This window comes from Sesamum indicum, linkage group LG3 (assembly GCF_000512975.1).
Source record: "Sesamum indicum cultivar Zhongzhi No. 13 linkage group LG3, S_indicum_v1.0, whole genome shotgun sequence".
Lineage (NCBI taxonomy): Eukaryota > Viridiplantae > Streptophyta > Magnoliopsida > Lamiales > Pedaliaceae > Sesamum > Sesamum indicum.
In genome coordinates, this window is record NC_026147.1 from 20,881,961 (window position 1) to 20,905,121 (window position 23,161).

Sequence of the window (23,161 nt, forward strand, 5' to 3'; positions counted from 1 at the left end):
TATTATATAAAATAATATTTTATTATTAATAACTATATAATATTATATACATTAGATGTGAGAGAAGGGCAAAAATGTCAAAAAAAAGGCATTTTTATAACAAATTCGCAGTCAAATGCGCGTGTAGGTCAATTTCTGTACGGAGGGGGTTTTTTGAACTTTATTTTATATCATAGGGGGAGTATTCGATACTTTAATTTTCATAAGGGGTTTTTTAAACATTCCTATTATCACAGGGGGGTCTTTGGATTTTTTCCTATATATATATATATACATATTTTTTTTTTCCAACTCTGACTTCTTTTTTTCTTTTTTCTCATATTTTTTTCTTTTACACAAACGTCTCTATTATTTCATTTTATCAGAAATATTTATTTATCTTTTTAAAAAATTTATTATTTGAGTATTATGCACACAAAATGAATATGCCACACCGTTTTAGTATCAAAGTCTGGTGGATAGGATTTACATAAATAGGCTTGTTAAATGGTAGGGTATCAAAAATAACCTTCGTCTATACCCTACCTAGACCCATGAAATTAAATGAGTGGGTATGGGTAGGGTCTACTATCCTAAAATACTCATGGGTAAGGATAATAGATTAACCATGGGTATTGATATCGTCTAATGCCCAGAGATGTTCATTTATCCATTACTTTAAAAATGAATTTGTAAACTTTCAGTAAATCAATCAACTAAATTTATTTAATATTTAAAAAAAAATTAAATAGTATATAATTTTTCATTACAGATTTTATTTGTATTGATTATTTATTGAAATTTTGACCGAATATGCTGGAGCTTTTCATATTGATTTCGAAATCACTCAAAATTAGTTTTATGATCAAATTAAGCGAAATTTAACTTTTCATGTAATAAATAAAAAAATATGGACGAAATGTAATTTAGTTAAAATTGAGTAATATACTGAATAAATCAAATTTATTTAAGTCAAATTATTAAAAATTCATCAAATCAAAGTTGAATGCAAATGCAAATTCAAATGATACTTGAGAGATTTAAATGAAAGTTAGATATATTATACTTAATTTCATTTATTTTTACCAACTCTTACATCTTCATTCTTATTTTGGATTTGTCTCGATTTCATAATCAATTAATATTACCGATGCATTATTTGAACAAGTTTAAGAATATTATTTAAAAAATATTGGGCTATCACTTGGGCAAAATCAACTTCATTATTTAAATTTCAACAATGATCAATTTGCACATATTGAAATTTAATTAATTAATTTTATTTTATCGACCGACGGGTCATGAAAATCCATTAATAAGTTAATTTAGGAATAATTATTTGGCTTGGATGTAAATTTAAATAGGGTAAATAGCAATTTATCCCCCTGTGATATTGAAAATGAGCATATTACCTCCCTAAGAAAAAATATAACAATTTACCCTCCTATACTTTTTAAAATGAAGTAATTTACCTCCTTATACAGGGAGGTAAATTGCTTCATTTTAAAAATCATAGGGGGGGGTAAATTATTGTATTTTAAAAAATATAGGGAGGTAAATCGCTATTTATTTTTTCATAAGGGGGTAATTTGCTCATTTACAATAACACAAGGGGGTTGCTTGCATTTTTTTCAATTTAAATATATTGTAAAAGAGATAAAATTAGGTGGGTCTCAAATAGATAAGACTCAAACTCTACCAATTCTTCGGATATAATTTGGGTAAGACCCTTACAGGATAAGGTATGAGTAGGGTATGAAAAAATTATTATGGGTATCTGTTAGGTCCGGGTCCGAATAGGACAATACCCGCCCATTGAGAGGTCTATATATAAACTACAGGTATTTGTCTCGTGTTTGTGGGTTTTAAAAATTTACTATTTTGCTAATATATATACAATGTGATTATTTATGGACGGATATTAATATTCTGATGAACTTGTATAATTATCTTTTATAAAAGAAAAGGAATTTGGGCGTATTAGTTTGAAATATATATTATTTATGTAATAATTAAACTAGTAAATATCTCTTATATTTTTTTTTCTCAGAAAATGATTAATAATATTATTCATAAAATAAATAAATATCTGCAAAAATGACAAACTTAAAATAATAATAATATTTTTAATTTGTAGAGTTCTGGATCTCTGTATCGACACACAGTTCAATAAGAAAGTAGAGACCAATAGAATTAAAAACGTGTTGTACATATGAGTCGCGTCTTACCTTAACTGGCGGTATTCACGTTAAAATATATTTGGATTCACTCGTTAGTTTAGAAAGTCGCGCTTTCCCAATTCGGATAGAGCACCGGCCCACATAATTGCACTTTTCATCACTTTCTTAACAGTGAAGCGCTTACAAGTTGCAACCCACGGGGCTGAGCTAACATACGCTTGGCAAGGTGGGTGTAGCCTTAAGCACTCAGTTACGTGTCTCGCTGACAGCTCCGTTAAAGTTGACGTGGGAAACAGAAGCGAAGGGTGCGCATGCGGACTCCAAGCGCACATTAGCTTGTCCCAATCCGATGCCGCATATATAGAAAACCTTGTTCCGCACCGATCCTTGTTTTGCTTCTGCCAGTGGGCGCTTATAAAATAGTCACCTAAAGCCCATCAGTCTGTTTTCTTGGTCTTCGCTTCCACCAATACAAATTATACTCTGCTCCCCGCTTGCATTTCTCTGTACACCAGACACGGATTAAACAATTCTTTTATACGGATTTATGTATTCATACAAACGTTATCTTTCTACTCATTTTTGTTGGCGTATATAAAAGTATTTTTGCTCTGTCTGAACGAGTATTTGTCTGGTGTTTCCTTCTTCTGTTGGGAAAAAGAGACAACCCTTATCCTGCTTTGCCTATAAAGTTTTGGCCCATATCCGTGTAAGTTTCATATTTCATCTTGTAATCATCCTCTGAGTGTGTATGTTTTGAAGTGTTTGTTTGTGGGCGGCGAGCGATCTTTTCTCGGTTCTTTGTTGAATTGATAATAGTTGGCCTAACAGTCTGTTATTACTGGAAAGCGAAAATGTGTTTTGGTTTCTTGGTCGCCGGCGGGAATCTGTTATCGTGTTGCTGTGTTCAGGGGAGCTGCAAGTTGTTGAATTTTGACGGGGATGTGTAGAGAGAGAAGAGAAGCAGATTGAAGAAAGCGTGTGTTTGTGTGAAGATTGTGTGGATAGTCAAATCACGTGATAAGAAAGAAAGATGCCGCATAGAACTACTTACTTTTTTCCGAGGCAATTTCCGGACCGCAATTTCAATGCGTCGTCAAAGTTGGTCGTAGATCACGAAAAGAAATTTGTTACAGATGATGGGAAGTTGGAGGGCCGTCAGCGCGAAGAGGTCACACTCAAAGCAGAAACTCATAAAGATGACAACATTTGTGTGTGTAAAGCTGATGATAGTTACAGTTATGGTGGTCTCTCTCATGGAGTCACGGGGGACAAGATTCACGGGAAGCAGTTGTCCGCCTTTGTAAAGTGGCTTTCCGACAAGAAAAAGAAAGAAAAACAACAGGGCCATGTTGTCGATCCCGTGAAGATCAGATTGTACGAGAACGATGATATTATTGAAGAGGAAGATGAAGTCACACAGCGACTTTTGCCGCCGCCTCCGCCGCCAGCGGACGCTGACCGGCGGCAAGATTCGCTGCGGCGGCTGCCGAGTAATGGGAGCAATTATAGTAACAGTGCGGATCACGTGCAAGGGAAGGAAAGGGCGTTCGAGAGGCAAACTTCGTTGCAGAGATTATCAAGCGGGGGGAGCACGAGCTATGCGGGGAGCTTAATCTCGGGGACTACTTTGGATGGGAACTGGACGTCAACGACTATCGGGATGCTCAAGGACTCCGCCGTAGTAAAGGAGGAGGAGGAGGAGGCGGCGGCCGAGGAGGGCCTTGGGCCCAGGGAAGATCCTGACGTTAATCGGAGGTATAAAGAGAGCTACTATTTGCAGTTAATGCTTGCCAAAAGGCTTACCGAACAGGCAACACTAGCCACTGAGCCTCTTCTTCTGCAAGAACGTAGAATTCTTGGTGGTTCTTCCGATGCTGAAACCGTCTCCTATCGTCTTTGGGTACGATATTTATGTCTAGTTTTGAGGTTCTGATCTCAAACTAACCTTAATAATGTGCAAGTTTAAATGGTGTGACCTCCATTGTCGTTTCAGGTCAGTGGTTGCTTGTCTTACACTGACAAAATCTCAGATGGGTTCTATAACATTTTGGGAATGAATCCATATGTCTGGCTGATGTGCAATGACATGGAGGAAGGTAGAAAGATGCCTTCATTAATGGCGCTTAAGACAGTCGAACCGGACGATACATCGCTTGAGGTGATATTGGTGGATCGACGTGGAGACTCGCAGCTGAGGGAGCTTGAAGATAAAGCTCAAGAGATATATTTCTCAGCGGAGAGTACTCTCGTTCTGGCCGAGAGACTTGGCCAACTCGTTGCTGTCTATATGGGGTAGATGTTGAACATAGTTGTTTGCTGTTTCTAATGTCGTATTTTTCTTCCTAATATTGTTAAGTTTGTCAAATTTAAGGGGATCTTTTCCTGTGGAGCAAGGTGACCTTAATCTTGGCTGGAAATTGGTCAACCAGAGATTAAAGGATTTCCACAAGTGCATCGTGATCCCAATAGGTAGCCTGTCTGTGGGACTTTGCAGGCACCGGGCTATACTTTTCAAGGTGAATACATATCCTCTTCACTACTTCTTGTCTGATTCAGGACGTACTTCCATGGGGATGCTCTAGATCTATATGGAAGTGGTAAAATATGTATAGGGTTTTATGGATTATGCGGCATTTTCAGTGATGGAACTTCAATTTGTTTATATCGTCAAAGACCAAGTTAGCTCTTAGTAATGTAGATTGGTTTAATTTGTTCAAGGTTAGTTGATCCTTGCTCTTCAAAATCTTAGCACGCAGGTAGCAGCCGGTTCTTGCAGTCGAAATTATATACTATATATTAAGCAAAAGAGCCAACATGAAATTGAACATGTTCTCAACTGTAATTTGCTTTAGATTGGCTCTCTCCCACAGCAAACTTGGAGAAAATTTGAATCTAAGCTAAGATTAACAATTTTTTACATCATCTAATCTTCCGTACGGAGCTTATTTGGTTCTTGCTTTACTGTTGCATTTGCGACATAGTGACCCTTTTTCCTTTTTCTTTTTCGTGACAAATGTCAGCCAAATCACCTTTTCTTTCTTTGTTTCCATGTCTATGGGGCAGGAGAAGAGAGGGGTGTATTTTTCTTGGAACGAATGCTAGCAGATCCCATATGCATAGTTCAACATTATTTTTATTTGTGCACATTTTTGAATGAGATACTAATAAGCCTCATGTCTTTAATACTTTTAGATAAGGCTGACTTCTGTGTTCTTTTTCGCTGGCCCCCAGAAATTAGCAGACTACGTTGGTTTGCCTTGTCGGATTGCTCGAGGTTGCAAGTATTGTGTTTCTGACCATCGGTCTTCATGCCTTGTCAAAATTGAGGATGAAATGAAGCTTTCCAGGTAAGATGCTCTTTTAATCTGTGTTATCATTGTAGTGTGCTGCCCCCTATAAATTAAAAAAAAATGTTTCTTGACTTTTGTTTGACGGGATTGCTTTGATTGTGTGAATCAGAAAGCTAGGCCATTATTGGTTCCCTCTTCCCATTTTCACAAGCTCTTATTCTTCCTTAGTAATTGTACAAGTGTTGAAGCTTTAACTAGATAAGCGAAAAAATGAGAGTAACAAATGTGGTAAAGTATCAAATTACTCGGGCTCCGCTCTTATTTGGCTCAGTTAGAGCTAGTTTGACCTTGGTTAATTCAGTAATCAAATCAAGCGCAACCATAAGTTTAAGTTTGGTAAGAAATTCAAAGCAAGGTTTAGACACGCCCTAATTCATTTGAACACCAAGATTTAGCATTGAAACATAAAGTTGGATGAGCAGCTAAGTTATACACGTAATATTCATTTTGCAGTGGTTAATCCTACCTTTTTCTGCAGGGAATTTGTTGTTGATCTAGTTGGGCAACCAGGAAATGTCCACGGCCCAGATTCATCAATCAATGCAAGTTCACTTTCCTCTGTCCCATCACCATTTCAAGTATCACATCTAAAAGAATTTCAGCAAGATGTGAAGAATGAGATCGCAAATCAATCTCTGAACTCAAAATATGCATGTGGCAATAACATTCCTATATGTTCAGGTATGTTATACTTTTTATCCTCCGCAGTCTTTCATTCAAGTTCCATGTGATTAGCTATTAGCAGCAGACAATGATGGGAGTGATTAGAGATGGGCTTTGAATAGCATATAGAAAATTCTGTTGGAGAGTGGTACTAAGTATGGGATGCTTGTGTCGCTGATCAACTAAAGTTGGCACACTTGACTGACCCTGTCATCTCTTCTTTTATCTGGGAGAATGCACTAACGGAAATCACCTTTTGATCAGTAACTGCAGCATATGATGAGTTTAATTATCACTTGCAATGATGTTGCGTTGTTTTTTTTCCTGTTCAGTGGTTATTGTTGGTAAACTTTGTGAGTCCTTGTTTATAAAAGATGAATCAACAAGAAGAGTCTTTGACTCCATCAAGGAGTTAATTTCGTGCATGTCTCTTCAAGTAATGAACTAACTTGAAGGATTCATTTGCAGCAACTGGGGATGAAAAGAAGGATATTATTTTGGCGGAAAATGCAAAAGATGAGGGCCGCTGGCCAGAGTTTTTTTATGTTACTGGTGCTGCAAAATCTAAGGATGACTATTCCCAATCAGGAGGTGATAAAATTATTATAAAACAGACTTACAAAAAGGAGATCGTTGTAGCTGGAAATATGGTTCAATCTCAAGCCAATAGACAACCTAAAGTAACCTTCTCCAAAGATTTGGAGACTAAGAATAAGTTTCACGATCACGGGCAACAACATTCTTCAGTCATTCCTAGATATCTGAATCTAGAGCCATCTCTCGCAATGGATTGGCTGGAGATCTCATGGGATGAGTTACACATTAAGGAACGTGTTGGTGCTGGTAATTTGTCTAATTCTGTTTAGTTGTAATTTCTTTTATTGGATGAGGCTGCCTTCTTGATCTATGTTTATGATACGCTTGTTTGTCCTTTTCCTGATAGGATCTTTTGGCACTGTGCATCGAGCTGAATGGCATGGATCGGTTAGTATTATAAGGCTCTGGATTTACTGACAAGGGCTGATTCCGTTAATATTTATTTAGGATGTTTGATTCTACTGAGATGAAATTATGATGCTTCTAACTAAGTGCATGATCTGATTAATGGTTCTGGTTTTCAACAAACACCGATACAACTAGATAAATACATAAGTAGATTCAAGAATAAGGAAAGAAGGTATGCATGGCATGTGTAGGATCTCTTGTTTTAAGGTGCAAATTACATCTATGTCTATTAGGTTGACATGCAATAGATTTTGCCTGGCTATGTTTTCTGCTTTATTGTCCAAATGTACTTCAGTCATTTTGCATCACCTATTTCATTCTATTTAAGTCTTCTTCTAACTAGCTTTGAACATTGGAATTTTGCATCACCTATTTCATTCTATTAAGTCTTCTTCTAATTAGCTTTGAACATTGGAATTTTGCATCACCTCTTTCATTCTATTTAAGTCTTCTTCTAACTAGCTATGGACATTTGGAAGTTACTTTGTGCAAGGAATAGGTGAGTGTGAAAAAGGAATAGTATAAAAGCGAAATAGAATATAACTCACTTTCTTCCCAATTTCTATATAATTTCTTGGGACTTTGATCTGCTTCTTTGTTTTGTGGTTAGAACATAATTCAACTGAAATACTTCTACTACTGCAGGATGTAGCAGTTAAGGTTTTAACCGTCCAGGATTTTCATGATGAGCAATTGAAGGAGTTTCTAAGGGAGGTATGGATAGCATGCTTGAATGATTCTAATCGCAGGAGGCATTTCCCAAGTTGATTGTTTAGAGTTATATCCTTGGTTGTATGATAAGTGATGCAACAGAGGTCGTCTTTGTCGCTGAGAACATTGTGACATTGTTTATTAATTACCCTAGTTATCTTGAAGCTTATTGTAAATCTGTTCAACACTTGGCCCATCGGATAGCTTTATCTCAGCAGTTATATTACTTTCAAATATTCTTTCTTGAAATAGAAATAACATTATTAACTCTTTGTATAAATAGGTTTAACATATAATTGAAGGGGTACAAGCGAAGAAATCTTAAAATGCTATAATGAGTTTACACGATCATTTTATGTGTTTGACATTCATGTATGTTGTTGCTAGTCATATTGACATTCACTTTGTTTACCTCCTTACATATTACAATATTATTTAGCAACTTTCTCAAGGCTACATTATCTGAGTACACATGGATATGATTTCTACTCACATATCTGCTGCTTAGTTGTGAAATCTGTGAATCCAATTTTTTGTTGGTTGTGCTGTATAGTTGACCTATAATTTTCTAATTTATATCTTTCTGAAGGTTGCTATAATGAAACGAATCCGTCATCCAAATGTGGTTCTGTTCATGGGCGCTGTTACAAAACGTCCGCATCTATCTATAGTAACCGAGTATTTGCCAAGGTAAATGGTGGTCTTGTTCCCTACATCCTCAAACTGAATAATTGATATGGAGTGAGAATACATGTGTACTAATATGTACTTTTGGAATTCTGTGGAGCAGAGGTAGCCTGTTCCGACTGATACACAGGCCAGCTGCTGGAGAAATTTTAGACCAGAGGCGACGACTACGCATGGCTCTCGATGTGGTTCGTTTTTTGATTTTCATATATTTTCATCCCGCCATCCCCCCTTCTTCTTTTTCAGGTCAGCTAATTTTTTGGTATGCATGTCGTATATAGGCAAAAGGTGTCAATTACCTTCATCGGCTTACTCCGCCTATTGTCCACTGGGACCTAAAATCGCCGAATCTGTTGGTTGATAAAAATTGGAATGTGAAGGTAATTAATTCTCTTCTGCTACTCTTGAAGGTTACCTGCTCAAGTCTGTATCTGAATTTTTTTTACAAACATGCATTAGGTATGCGATTTTGGTTTGTCACGTTTCAAAGCAAACACATTCATATCGTCGAAGTCTGTTGCTGGAACAGTAAGTCTCTCTCTTTCTCTTTCCCCTCATATATATATATATAGATGTGTAATGTATCTCTACCAATTTCCGACACAAATAGATAAACATTTACCTGCACATAGAGGAATACTTCTACAATTGCAAATATAGGTATAATTAGTACAAACATGATGGAAAAAAACTCTTATGGGAAATTTTTGTGAGTACATATGATTGCAGAAAATAAACTCTGATGCATGCCTACGGAAAATCAGCTATCGTGATCAAATATCCTTGCAGGTTGAACATTTTCTTGACAGTGCATCGATCAGCATGTAATGCTCTTCCTTTTCATTTCAGCCTGAGTGGATGGCCCCTGAATTTCTTCGTGGAGAGCCCTCCAATGAGAAATCTGATGTCTACAGTTTTGGAGTGATTTTGTGGGAGCTTGTCACTATGCAACAGCCTTGGAGTGGTCTCAGTCCTGCCCAGGTAGTTAAGCTTTAACTAGCATTTACGGAGTACTAGTTAATGTCGTGGACTTTGTTTTCATTTGAAAAGGATTGGAACTAATGAGGTCCTGGTTTTGGCAAATTCTTAGGTGGTCGGAGCTGTTGCTTTCCAGAATAGGAGACCTGCGATCCCACCAAACACGTCCCCGGTATTGGCATCTCTAATGGAGTCTTGCTGGGCTGAGTAAGGGCTTTGTTACCATTTTCTTTGTGAATAACTACACCGACACCAAACTATCTTAATCACCCCCCCTCCCCAAAAAAAAAAGGGTAGATGAAGGAAGGAGTTTTAAGAAATTATGCTGCACCTCCTGCCAAGAATTGTAAAGTTGAAGTTGTTTTTCGAACATGCTAACCTCAACGTTTCTTATTCTTAGTTTATAACTGTTTCTTACAACTTATCCAAAGCAGAAGTTATTGGAAACAGCCCCTTATCATATAAATCACGATTGCAAGTGCTGCAAGTCTAATTTTGGGCATTGCAAGCAAGTTGAAATCCTTGAATTTTTTCCTCATCATTTGTGTGACAAATAATGTGTGTTATTTGCAGTGACCCTGCACAGCGCCCATCGTTCAGTAACATAGTGGATACATTGAAGAAGTTGTTGAAATCACCGTTGCAAATGATACAAATGGGCAGTCCGTGAGGCATATCTTCGTTTGTTTTTGGTTTTGGGCGAGAGAAGAGGATGGTAGTAGCAAGTGTTTTTACTGAAGTTGCTGCATCACCTAGCGGGATAGGAATAGAGATGGGGATGGGGATGGAGCCATACAGATAGTAGATACCAATAATTTCTGTTGTTTGAATTCAGGCATGGAATGAAACTAACTGTATGGTAATGTTGTGTGGAGCATATGGACCACTGGTGTGGAGTGCTGTGTAATAAAAGGGACAGGTTACTACTCACTACACAACACTTGTTGTCTACGACACCACTACGCTACCTTCATTACCTGTTGCCTTTCTTGCATTGCTTTTTTATACATCATAGTTTTCTATATATTATTGTCTTTATTTTTATTTTTGTTTTTGTTTTGGCTTTGGCGAAGGAATATATTTAGTCAGTGTGATAGGTATATATTTCGTTTCACTTTTGACCCTTTTGTATCTTTTAATCACCAAGTTTTTTTCTATATTATAAATTCATCCATTAAATTTTTATTTTATGATTTTATCTTAAAGCCTAAAAGATGTATAATATTTTCTTTTGTATCTTCGATTTATTTATTTTTATAATTAAAATGACATTATAAACAAATAATTTCATTTAATAATATGTGTATACATATACGTCTATTGTTAGGAAATAACATAATATTTCATAACTTCTATTATGACTTCTCTAATCAACAATTCCTATTAACGCATTAAAAGTAAGTTTTCGTTCTTGCTTTATATTTTATTTTTCTTAATAAGTAAGATTACTTCAGATTTATGTACTTTGATAGTTTACTATGGAATGTAAGTTATATAATACAAACAAGACATTTAAGTAATTGTTTATTTTTTAATATTTTGATACAATATTGGATATATGTAAAACGTGATTTTATATTTTTAATAGAATGTCATAGTTATTTAAAAATAATCATCATACAAATACAAATTTTGATAAGTAGAAATATGTTGTATGTGCTGAAAAGTATCAATTTTAATAAAAATTCAAAACTACTATATGTTGCGATAAAAAATTAAAATTTTATTTTATGTAAAAGATTTTTTTATAGTGCAATATATTACTAAAAAAATATAAATATAGATATAACCGTGCATAGCACGTGTTCTACACTATTTAAGTAAATTTGGGTCAAAATAATTATATACGTACACAACAAAAACATAAAAAGACACACACACACAATATATATATATATATATAGTGATTTATTTACATATATATATATATATATATATATATGGAGAAGTAATGCATACGAAAATTTAAAAGTATGTGCATCATATACTTCACAATGTAAAAATACATTTATTATTATTATTATTATGATCAAACACGATTTATGTAAATATTAAATCAAATTCAATTATTAAAATACGATCTTCGTTTTACTAGTCCAAAATCAACCCAACTTATCCTTAATACACTAATTACAGTGTGGTTTGGATTGCGCAAATTGATTGGGGCCGGAGCGTGAACACCCCTACATTCTATAATAGAAATCTGTAAGTTTATAAAGCATATGGGATTGAACATTTTCTGTGCAACATATACGACCCAAGTCAACAGTCAAGCCAAGAACACGCGTAGCCGTCGCGCTTCTTCTTTTCTGATATAATCTCTCCGCCCAATTTCTCATAATTTCGCACCCCAAAAGAAACAACATGGAGGACCAGATGTGGAGCGATCTACTGTTGCAGGCAGCCATCATTCTGATCGCCGTGTTCATGTTCCTCTTCATCCACAGCATCCCCCAAAAGCTCTTCTCCAAGCTCCGCCTCCTCTCCCGCCGATCCAATTTCGAAGCCAAGCGCCATTTCGTTCTCGGCGCCCAGCTCCTCTCCCAGGCCAGATCCTCCTCCGACCGCTCCCTCGCGCACCGAGCTGAAGCAGAGGCCGATAGAGCCATCTCTATCGACCCCAAGGATGCAGCGTATCACATACTCAAGGCGCTCGCTCTCGAGCTGCAGGGGTTCAAGACCTCGGCTCTCGATTCGCTGGACATCGCGCTGTCGCCGCTGGCCGCGAAATCTCTGAGCGACGGTGAGAGAGCGGAAGCGTTGTTCAAGCGGGCGGAGCTGCGTTTGGCGGTGATCGACGGCGGTGGAGCGGTGGAGGACCTGGTGGAGTCGGTGAAGCTGAAAGGGGATAATGCGAGGGCGTATGGGTTGTTGGGGGAGTGTTATGAGAAGAAAGGGTTGAAAGAGGAGGCCCGAAAAGCGTATGGGGATGCTCTCCGAGTCCAACCCGAATACGATTCGGCCCGAGATGCATTGGCCCGTCTCGTGGCCCCCTAACCCATTGGGCCTCGTTTGGTTTGATTGACGGAATTGTGGAGGACATAATTGTTGAGGAATTCGACGTCGTATGATTTGTAATCTCACGATAGTCTATTCTGGTTTGGTTAAATTGATTGGATACGATGTTTAACAATATGTATTTGGTCCAATTGATTGATAACATGTTAATGTTATGGCCCAAACAAAAGTTAGGATTCACAACTTTGATAATTGATTAAATAAATATAAACACTATAATTTAAATTTTAAAAGCAATGCATTCTTAAGGTAAATCACTGGAGATGCAGTTTTGATCACAGAAGGAAATGAGTACTACGAGATCCATGGACCATGACCCTTCAATTCCACCAGATCAACTATCAACCTATATTTTATAAAGGAATAATTAGATCCTCATTTATTAAAATTTGGTGTAATTACATATAATTTTTTTGTTATATATTTTACGTCCTAATGTTTATTTTCATCCAATAACAGCATTTGCTTCTACTAGCAAAAAAAATTAAAGAAAAATTCATATTTATTTTCGATGGACTTATTACAGGCTAAACAAATTTCTCTGATCAAACAACCCTTAGCACATGCGTTACTGCATGTGAAAGTGTATAATAGTAGTTTGATTAGAAATAAAGCAGATAAACATGGACTTTCATTCTCTCTTTTTTTTTTTTTTTTTTTTCTAATATCAATAAATTCGATGAATTTGAATTAATTAAGAAATTTATATATAATTTTCTTAAGTCACATGGAGTTATGTATAATTTTGTCAAACTTTAGGAAAAGATGATGTAATTATAATTGTAATTTGCATTAAAATTGTAATTATCCTTCAGACCTTGTGGTTTGGGCTCAAATTATTTTACGACACGTCTTGAAATTAAACTTAAATAAATGTGTATTTATATCAATTGTATGCGTTCTATTACAACGCATTGATACTTAATAAATAAATATTCGAACGATATCGTTAAATTATACAACTCAATCAAATCAAAATCATTATAAAAATTTAAATATCGACTATAGTTAATTACTATATATATATGATCTTAATTATGACTTCAATACTTGTCATGATATGATTATGACTAAAATATTTATTATAATTTTTTTAAGTATGATTAATATTTTAACATTAAAACAACAATTAATAATAGTATCCAATAGTACGGACGTCCGTACATAGAAAAAGCAGGTATGATGATCTATTAATAGAAGTGGGATGCAGATTGCAGAGCATTTATAGTTCCTTGTAAGAGAAGTTGAGTTTGTTGAAATTTTCCGACAGTAGTAGTAAGGAAAGTGGTTATTATGAAAGTAAGACATTGTTTGGTTTTATTTAAATTCTCCATTTTTTATTTTCAAAAATTCCAAGTAACTTTTTGTTTTCCGTATTGAGTTTTTATGAGTAATGAAAATATATTTGGAACATTAGAATATTTTGTTATATATATACATACATATATTAAAAACAACGTAACATAATGAAAATATATTTGGATCTGGATGTTCTGTGATTATTTTTATACTAAATAACATAATAAAATAAAAATATCTTCGAACTGATAATATTTTGTATGATTATATTTTTTTCTTTCTAATTATATGTATATATATATATATATTTCTTTTCACTCCAACTTTACTCCTCCTTACTTTTTCTTAAAATCATTTTTTTACAAATAATTAAATCAAATAAAAATATGCACGTAACATGAAACAATATCTATCATATAAAAATAAATAAACTTTTAAATTTAATATAAAATAAATTTAAGCATATGCATAGGATGTGTCACTACTGCTAGTTTAAGCTTAAGCTGGAGTAAGAACTGCAGTACGAAATATTTAAGAATTTGCACAAATTAGAGCTCAACTATATATTTAAAAATTAAAAAAATTATGTTACTACATATTCTTATATACTTTTTTATATATTTAAATAAAAAATTCTATTACATTTAATATATAATAACGTTGTTAATTATGTTGTATGTAAGAAAATAAAATTCACAAGATCTGAAGTACATTTCACACATTAATTAATCTTATTTATTGTATTGTAGTAGCTGGTGTTTAAATCAATTATGAGTTATTGTTGCCAGTCACTTTTCATCCACCAACTACTTGTCCTTGTGCACCTAATACGTGTCCAAAATTGGATGAAAATTGATGTCGTATTTATATAGTTATATAATATTAACCAAGATATATTTGGTGCCATTTTTGGTTAAATATATTCGCTATGTTTGGTTTTGTTTTTGGATAATCTTCGAGACAAGATAAAACAAACTTAATGTTTGTCTCTTTGTTTTCACACGTTGTTTTGGATAATTACACTTTCTTCTCTTAAAGTTTGGTGTGATTACACATAAATATCCTGTGACTTGTAATTACATCTTGTACTTCTAAGGTTTACTTCCATCTAACAAATGGATCAACCGGTTAGTAAAATTCACTAAATTTAATGATATTAATAGAAAAAAACTTCATTTAGTATTTTTTATGTTTATTTTTTTCTAGCAAATAGATCCTTATTAGTCAAAATTAATCGAATTTTAGGATATTTGAAAAAATAAAAATAAAAATCTATATTTACTCCTACTGACTTATTGCTAATTTATTACAGGTCAACAAATGTTTTATAACCAGACTACTCTTATAAGAGTAAAGATACATGCATTAACGTGTGAAGATACGTACGGGTAGTTTGGTGTGCAAAAAGATTTGTTTGATCTACAATAACTCAGTAAATCAGTAATAAATCAATTGGGGATAAATATAAATTTTCAGTCAATTTTTTTTATTAATATCAATAATTTTAATAAAATTTAACATATAAATAAATCTATTTATTAAATAAAAATAAAAATTAAGAAAACTAAATATACTTTTTTTAAATCGTACACAATTTTACCTATAATTGTACAAAACTTTTGCAGGGAGTAATGTGATAGTGTGATTTTCCCAAAAAAGTATAATACAGCTTGATTGGCTAAATGCAGTTGGGTGGTGGATTCCCTACAATAGCAACGGAACAAATGTGCCGTCACAAGTGGGCACAGTCCCAATCACAGCCATCAATTTTCAATTGCGATTGCAGCCCTTAACAAGACTACCCCGATTTAGCTAACCAGGTTTAGATCAACGAAGTTGTAATTTTAAAGATTATAGTTTTTAACTCCATCATGTGCGTGGTATTTATCTATCGCATAGTAAGAGTTGTTGTCTACTGTAATAATAGATATTGTTGAATAGAATATGATTATTGTAATAATATTCGCTAAATTGATACCAATATAAATGATTATAATTACAATCGATTTATTTCAATTAATAAAAAGTTCATTATTTTTTTTAATAATAAAAAAAAACAACACTCCCCACGATTTTAATTTTTATGCAACCGCCAAATTTCAAAATTTTGCCTACGAAGAGTAATTGCTAGTAAATAAAAGGTTGTAAGTTCGAATTTTATTAATATAAATAATTTGAGATTATTAAAATATTTTGAGGGAGTAATTATATTTATACATTCTAATTTGTAATTTTTTTTCATATAAATGAACGAATTATTCATGCATTTTGTATAATTATAGAAATAAATTCTGAAAGTTAAAAAATAAGTATAGTTTGTTCATGTAATTATTCAAAAAATAGAAATAATTTATGTAAGTGATATTAACATTATTGATAAATGCATGTGTCATTATCAAAAGGTATGGGTAATTATGTAAACAAACCAGATGTTATAATGAGAGTTTGATGACAAATAATATAACTATTTAGGGAGAAATGCATATCACCCCATATGATATCCAAAATGAGCATATTACCCCATGTGAAAAAAATACTAAATTATTTTTTTTGTATTTTTTTTAAAATTAAGCAAATTACTATTTCACGCGATTTAAAGTGCAACCGCTTTCTCATTAATTTTTTATTTTTATTTTTTAAATTTTAGATCATAAAGTTATTTTTATAACCTTATTTAAGAACCGTTGAATCTGATTTGAATTTAAGGTTTAAATTTGACTAATAAATTAATGGCCCAGATCTTATTTTAATTTAAATCAACGGCATGTGTTTAAAATTATATTTTTTATGTTGAATATTTTTATAAATATATAAATGGTTTATGTTTATATGTAATATATTATATATATACTTGGATATATAAATATATGCATATATATAAAAGTATATATATTAGAGAGAGAGAGAACGGTGGATGGGGGTGGAGGGCGGCAACGCCATGGCGTCCATGGGTGCAGGGATCAGTGTTGGAGTGTCAATAGGTAGGGTAAGACCCTATCCAAACTCATAACCTAATTCTAAAACTCAGGCTTAGACCCAAATCCATAAAAAGAATATAGATAGGGTCGGAGTAAGGTCTCTACCCATCAATACATAGACTTAATTTGGACCTAAAAAATATCTTTTTTTTTTCTCAATTCAATTAATTATATAATAAGGGGAAAAACTATTGGCATTCATTAGAATTTTTCAAGTGTAAAAAAAAGAACTTCTCATCTTATTTTATTGGGTATTTTCATTTCTACCTACATCAATATTATTACTCTATGCTAAAAAAACAGTCCGTCGCAAAATTATTAAACGATCAAGACTCAGAGGTGTAGTTATTTAAATTATAAAAAAAAATTTGAGTTTAACTGCGTACAAAAATTAAAATCATTGAAAATAAAAACGAAAAAAGTAATGAAACAAAAAAACTGAAGGAATTTAATTCTTGTACTAAAGGTTGGCTAAATTTTTTACCAATACAATTATATGACTAATAACGGTAAATAAATTATAATAACTCACATAAAGTTAGACAAAACTCACATAAAATGAGATGAATACCCACACATTCGGTAGAACTTGAACTTATAGTCTTAAACTTGTTTATGGGTCCTCAAATTAAATCTTAACCACTAAATTAAGACATCATTGATGCTTCAACTATATATGTAAAAACAATTATATGCATAATATAATATTCCCAATCCAGCATATAATTTGACACCCAAATCAAATCTAGCTACACTAATTATAATACTCTGTTTTTTTTTTCTCGAGTAGTATATCTATATATATGCAATAAAAATAATATAAAATAATATTAATTATACTTCGACCTCCTTTAAGATGTGAAATTATATTTTTCTGTAAGAAAGTTTTGAAATTATATGTTTACACCCCTCTTGAGAAATCACTGCTTACACCTGTTCTCCTTTAATTAGGATTTGGATGAAAAATGCTGATGATAGCAAAAAAAATTATATAAATTTTTAATTTTGTCCCTCATTCAACATTCACATATACTAAGTCTTTATTTATAATGGAAAAAATATAATGATATTAGTCTCACTTCATATATATATTACATTTGTCCCCTTATAAGTATAAAGATATACTTGAAAATACTAAATGAAGGGCAAAATAAAAAATTTATGTAATATTTTTTGCTAACCTAAACATTTTTCGTCAAATTCCTAATAAAAGAAGGTCAAGTGTAAATGAAAAATTTTCGAAATGGTGTAAGTGTAATTTCAAAACTTTTTTGGAGAAAGTATAATTTCATATTTTTAAAGAGAATTTAAATATAATTAACCCTATATAATATATACCAAAATGAGAGAGAGAGAGAGAGAGAGAGAGAGAGAGAGAGAGAGAGAGAGAGAGAGATATATAGATATGGAACAACCAGGAAATTGGATCAGACAGTACTTTATCCCAAATCTAGAAATTTATATAAATTAAAATTTTATTATATCCTGAAATTTCAACATTCACCAAAATAAGTAATTTATTTTTACTATAAGTAGCAATATAAATATTAAATTGACGTGACTCTATATTCTTAAAAAATAAATATTAATTAATTACATGGAAATTTTTGTTATATGCCTAGAATTTTTCAAGCCATCCTCCGTCGTGTATATATATATATGTATGTATTTCTCAGTTTGATCTCTTGCTCAGGATCTCGGCTGAAACCCTCATTTTTGCTTACATATAGATAACTACAGTGATGTCTCCAAGCAGTGATCTCGCCGGTGAAAACGTAATTTACGACATAAAGTTGTCGACGGTGGTGCCGGCGAGCATCACGGCGGAGGGCAAGACCCGCCAGTTAACCAACATGGACTTGGCTATGAAACTGCACTATATAACAACTGTGCATTTCTTCGGCAGAGACGCGGCGGAGGGGTTGAGCATCCAGGATCTCAAGAATCCCATGTTTCAGTGGCTGCAGCCGTACTACCCCATCTGCGGCAGAATTAGGCGGCACGACGGCGGCGGCAGGCCATTCATCAAGTGCAACGACAGCGGGGTTAGGATCGTGGAGGCGAAATGCGCAAAAACGGTGGATGAGTGGCTGGAGACCGTCAACGGAGGCGATCATCACCGCCTGCTGGTTTACAAACAGCCTCTCGTCGCTGATAATTTCGGATTCACGCCGCTCGTGTTTCTGCAGGTACTCACGCGTTCGTTTCACACATCACAACTCCTGCCTCTCTCTCTCTCTCTCTCTCACACACACACACACATAGTTAGTACTGGAAAATTTGACATGGAGAAATTATTTGTCCTCTTCACGAGTCAATTAAACTATCACAGTCAGTTGAAATGTAACAATACATAATTTAATTATTTTATTTACTTCGGTATTATTTAATCCTATAATAATTATATTAATATTTGAAACCTTATAATATTTAAGTACTCCCAATTTAATTTTATTTCAGCTTTTATCAATAGTTGAATCATTTTATTAAAAGTTTCTCGAATTGCATTCTTACCTCTAATTGCATAAACACTTTATGTTCTTTATAAAATTGTAAGTAAATCCCGTTGAATATAGTTATAGTACAAAATGGTAAAATTTTACAAAACAACATCTCAAGAGGTGTACCTGTAATTTTATGAAGACTACAGGATGTTTGTGTAATTAAAGGGTGTTGATGTAATTTATCCTATATTTTACTAAGCCTAACATTTCAGCTTATCAAATTTTATAGAACTAATTAAAGCTCATGATGAAATTTGGAAATCAAGTTTTTAAAATTTTTAAATTATACAATAAATCTTTTGGATTTAAAAGTATAAACATTTTAATAGTAATTACATCAAACATAAATCAACAAAACCCTAGCCTATTCATGATAATTCTGGATTCTGATAGTCTATTTTCAAGAAACTATAAAAATAAATAATCATAAAAAAATTAGAAACAATTATTTTCTGAATATATATGAAATTGATATACAATAAACTTTTAAAGAGTTCAAGAAGAAATGAGGCTTGTCAAATTATTTTATTCTTATTTATTGTGTAAGAATAGCATTTCCCAACTATAAACTTCCATAATGTTTTTTCGAGTATTTACTTTTCTAAAATTCTTTGGGATAGACTTCCAAATTGCAGAATCCATCTAGAATTTTTGAATTATTTTACTATTTAATTCATGCATTTTAGAATGAAAATTTTAGTACAATAACATAGAAACATCAATAATTTTATCTTTTTCCATGATATTATTATAAGTATAAATTTTAGGGTAAATTGTGAGGGGCTCATATAAGAATAAATACAAATATTCCATCATTATTTGAAAATTTATAAATAATTCTAAAATTAATGACCATCTAATAAATACTTCCTCATGATGGCTTAGGAGGTATTTATAGTTTTTAAATAATATAAATATTTATAATGATGATAAATTTAAGAATAATTTGTAATTTATCCAGAATTTTTGTTGAACCAAACTGTCAGACAGTACAAAATTATCCTGAAAGCATGCATGGTGATGCGATCAAAGAGTACAATTTTAAATGAAAGTGAGGATATAGCACTCATTAGAGTGGAAATAAGTAAAGTGAAATTGTAGAGAAGTGCATAAGATAAAAAAAGTGAAATTAACCCTAATTTAGCATCATAGCCTTAGTTGTATAATATATATATCCACCGTAGATATTTAATTTTTTTCAAAATAAGAAGGGGAAATTGATATTTTCATTTTAGAAATATTATTTAGATTTCTTGTTTAAAGAAATGATGGAACTTGGGGTTTTATTTTTCAACTTTTATTTAAAAGTTTAATTTTGATTTTGTTGATATGTTAATGGTACTTTTCATTACAATTAATACATAAGAAAAATCAAAGTGGGATTGAGGAATTAGTGGGGAATGTGTCCTTTCTTATCTGTCCAACCAAATGCAGTCCTATTCTAATTAAGTTGGCGCAATAGAATGGAAGTTTTATTTTCCTTGTTTACTTCCATTTATTTCAAAACGTCGTGATTGCTCTTCTTACTTCATTTTCTTGTTGAATAAGTTTATTGGGATAGTAACATAGTCAAGTGTACAGCTGCTCAATTATTATTTGGGAAATTTTAGTTTGAATTTGGTTCGATTAAATATGAATTAATTATATGACAAATGTACTATATTGTCGTGTAATTGGTGTACAGTTAAGGAAAAATGACAAATCACATAGCAACCAACCAAGTGTATTATATTTGCTCTGTGATTGATTTGATTATGCCAAACCCAGTCTGGACTAGAATTTTTCCTATTATTTAAGACATTATATAAATTAACTAAGACTCCCTTTATCTGAAAAGACTTACATCTAATCTTTGACTAATTTTGTCATGTTTATCTTGATATTAAATTCAAAAAACCAACTTAGATTGTTTTCTTTTTTCCCCTTACACTAACAAAATTGTAAAATTAACTAAAGAATCATAGTATAAGAGCCATTTTGTTGAGGTGAGGGAGTAACAAAAGACATTTTATAGCGTCCAACACGCTTGGAAATAAAGTTTTCTTGAAAAATATAAATTATTAGGTATTCTATCTTTTTTTTTTTTTTTAAATTCAAGAATTGATTGATTATTTGTTTTTAAGAGATTCGTTGTAGATCTTCTCTTGATAGAACGAGACAACACACTCATTTGATCTTGATTCTTGTGGAACAAATGTGAGATTGGACTGGATGTGCATGGCTGCCCTACTAATATCCACCAATACAATCAGTCTTTAGATACTATACCTGGTGTTAAATACACTGGACAGTTAAATGATTAATGCATACCACACTTTTTAAAAATAAAAGAGTATGCGACAGTTAATGTCTTATAGACCTAGTGTAGTACGGATATAACTATTTCTAATCTACTGGGATGTGATCATGTTAACATAAAACTCTAAATTCATTAAATCTCAAGTTTACCATTTGAACACTACCTCATTTCCTGATATGTCTGTATTAACGGTCTAGTTGGGAATTGTGTGCTACATAGTTGCAAAGCTGTTCTGTTTATTGCATGCAGTTTACAGAGTTCAAATGTGGAGGACTGTGTGTGGGAATGAGTTGGGCTCATATTCTTGGAGATGCATTTTCAGCTACAGAGTGCATCAACATGTGGGGAAAATTCATGGCAAATCGAACACCAGCACCCCACATTCTCAGCACACCACCCATCATCCACCACCTTGAGATGGCATCGTCTTGCCGGTCCCTGAAACTATTGGATCCCCTTGGAGACAACTGGTTGACTCCAAACAACTTGAAAATGCAAATGGACACTTTTCACCTCACAGAGAAACAGTTGAGTGATCAGCTGTCCGGAGGGAATAAGAATTATAAGGTGAAGCCTTTTGAACTGATCTCTGCTATTGTATGGAAATCTTTGGCCAAAATAAGGGACAGTTGTAGTATGATTGTGACGGTGTGTAAGAAGGGAGAGTTTGTTCAAACTAGTATGGAAAATGAATTGCCTGGGAATATGCATCAGGTGATTGGGATAGTTGAGGCTGAAATGACTGGAACTGATCCACTTGAATTAGCTGAGCTGATTGCTGGGAAGCTTGTGGACGAAACGAGCATGATCGAGAAACGAATGGAGGGAGGGAGCGTGAATGGGCATCCGGCTGATTATATCCTGTATGGAGCAAATCTTACATTTGTTAACTTGGAAGATGTTAATCTGTGTGGGCTGAAACTGAGGGGACAGGGGCCGGTTTTCGCCAACTTAAGCATCGGAGGGGTGGGCGATGAAGGGGCTGTTGTGGTGGTTCCATATTCAGGACAGGGAAATGGAAGTGGTGGGAGAACTGTGAATGTGATTCTGCCTGAACCTCAACTTTTACAGCTGAAGAATGAGCTGAGGGTGGAGTGGGGCATCCTCTGAAGGGATTCTTATGTTCATCTTCCTCCAACTATGGTCTAAATGTATTAATTGTCTGTAACGTTTTGTTTGAATAATTACACGAACATCACATATTATAATATTTGATTAATTAATAAAATAATTTTTATTTTTCAGTTATGCAAGTTTAACTACTGTGTATGAATCCAATTATATTACTTAGTGGGAGCATGATTAAATCAAATATATTTTTTAATATTTTAAAAAAATAATCATGAAATATACTCATCGAAATAAAAGTTATTACTCTTTGTGAAAAAATAATTATTAGTGACAAACAACAAGTGAAATAATAAGAAAAAAATAGTATGTTTAACACATAGGACAAAATATTTTTTAATCAATTAAGCTTATTTCAAAAGTAATTTTTTATCCAATT

General features: G+C 33.1%; 3 protein-coding genes across 4 annotated transcripts; all 3 read left to right on the plus strand.

Annotated features, from left to right (window-relative positions):
* Positions 2,600-10,602, plus strand: LOC105159040 (serine/threonine-protein kinase CTR1). Of its 2 annotated transcripts, XM_011075972.2 has the most exons (15): positions 2,606-4,062; positions 4,156-4,454; positions 4,534-4,678; positions 5,394-5,509; positions 5,991-6,193; positions 6,644-7,018; positions 7,119-7,159; positions 7,826-7,894; positions 8,481-8,581; positions 8,682-8,766; positions 8,860-8,958; positions 9,038-9,106; positions 9,428-9,559; positions 9,669-9,763; positions 10,130-10,602. In XM_011075972.2, exons 1-15 carry the CDS (start codon positions 3,193-3,195, stop codon positions 10,224-10,226), a joined length of 2,796 nt encoding a protein of 931 aa, XP_011074274.1. In that variant the 5' UTR covers positions 2,606-3,192; the 3' UTR covers positions 10,227-10,602. The 2 variants fall into 2 exon arrangements, with proteins under 2 accessions (XP_011074275.1, XP_011074274.1); XM_011075973.2 differs by lacking the exons at positions 9,669-9,763; positions 10,130-10,602 and having other exon boundaries at positions 2,600-4,062; positions 9,368-9,509.
* On the plus strand, positions 11,644-12,757 carry LOC105159041. Its single transcript, XM_011075974.2, has one exon. The coding sequence runs from the start codon at positions 11,921-11,923 to the stop codon at positions 12,551-12,553; it is 633 nt and encodes a 210-aa protein (XP_011074276.1). The 5' UTR covers positions 11,644-11,920; the 3' UTR covers positions 12,554-12,757.
* LOC105159042 (protein ECERIFERUM 2) lies at positions 18,505-22,902 on the plus strand. Its single transcript, XM_011075975.2, has 2 exons — positions 18,505-19,040; positions 21,904-22,902. The coding sequence occupies exons 1-2, from the start codon at positions 18,594-18,596 to the stop codon at positions 22,762-22,764; spliced, it is 1,308 nt and encodes a 435-aa protein (XP_011074277.1). The 5' UTR covers positions 18,505-18,593; the 3' UTR covers positions 22,765-22,902.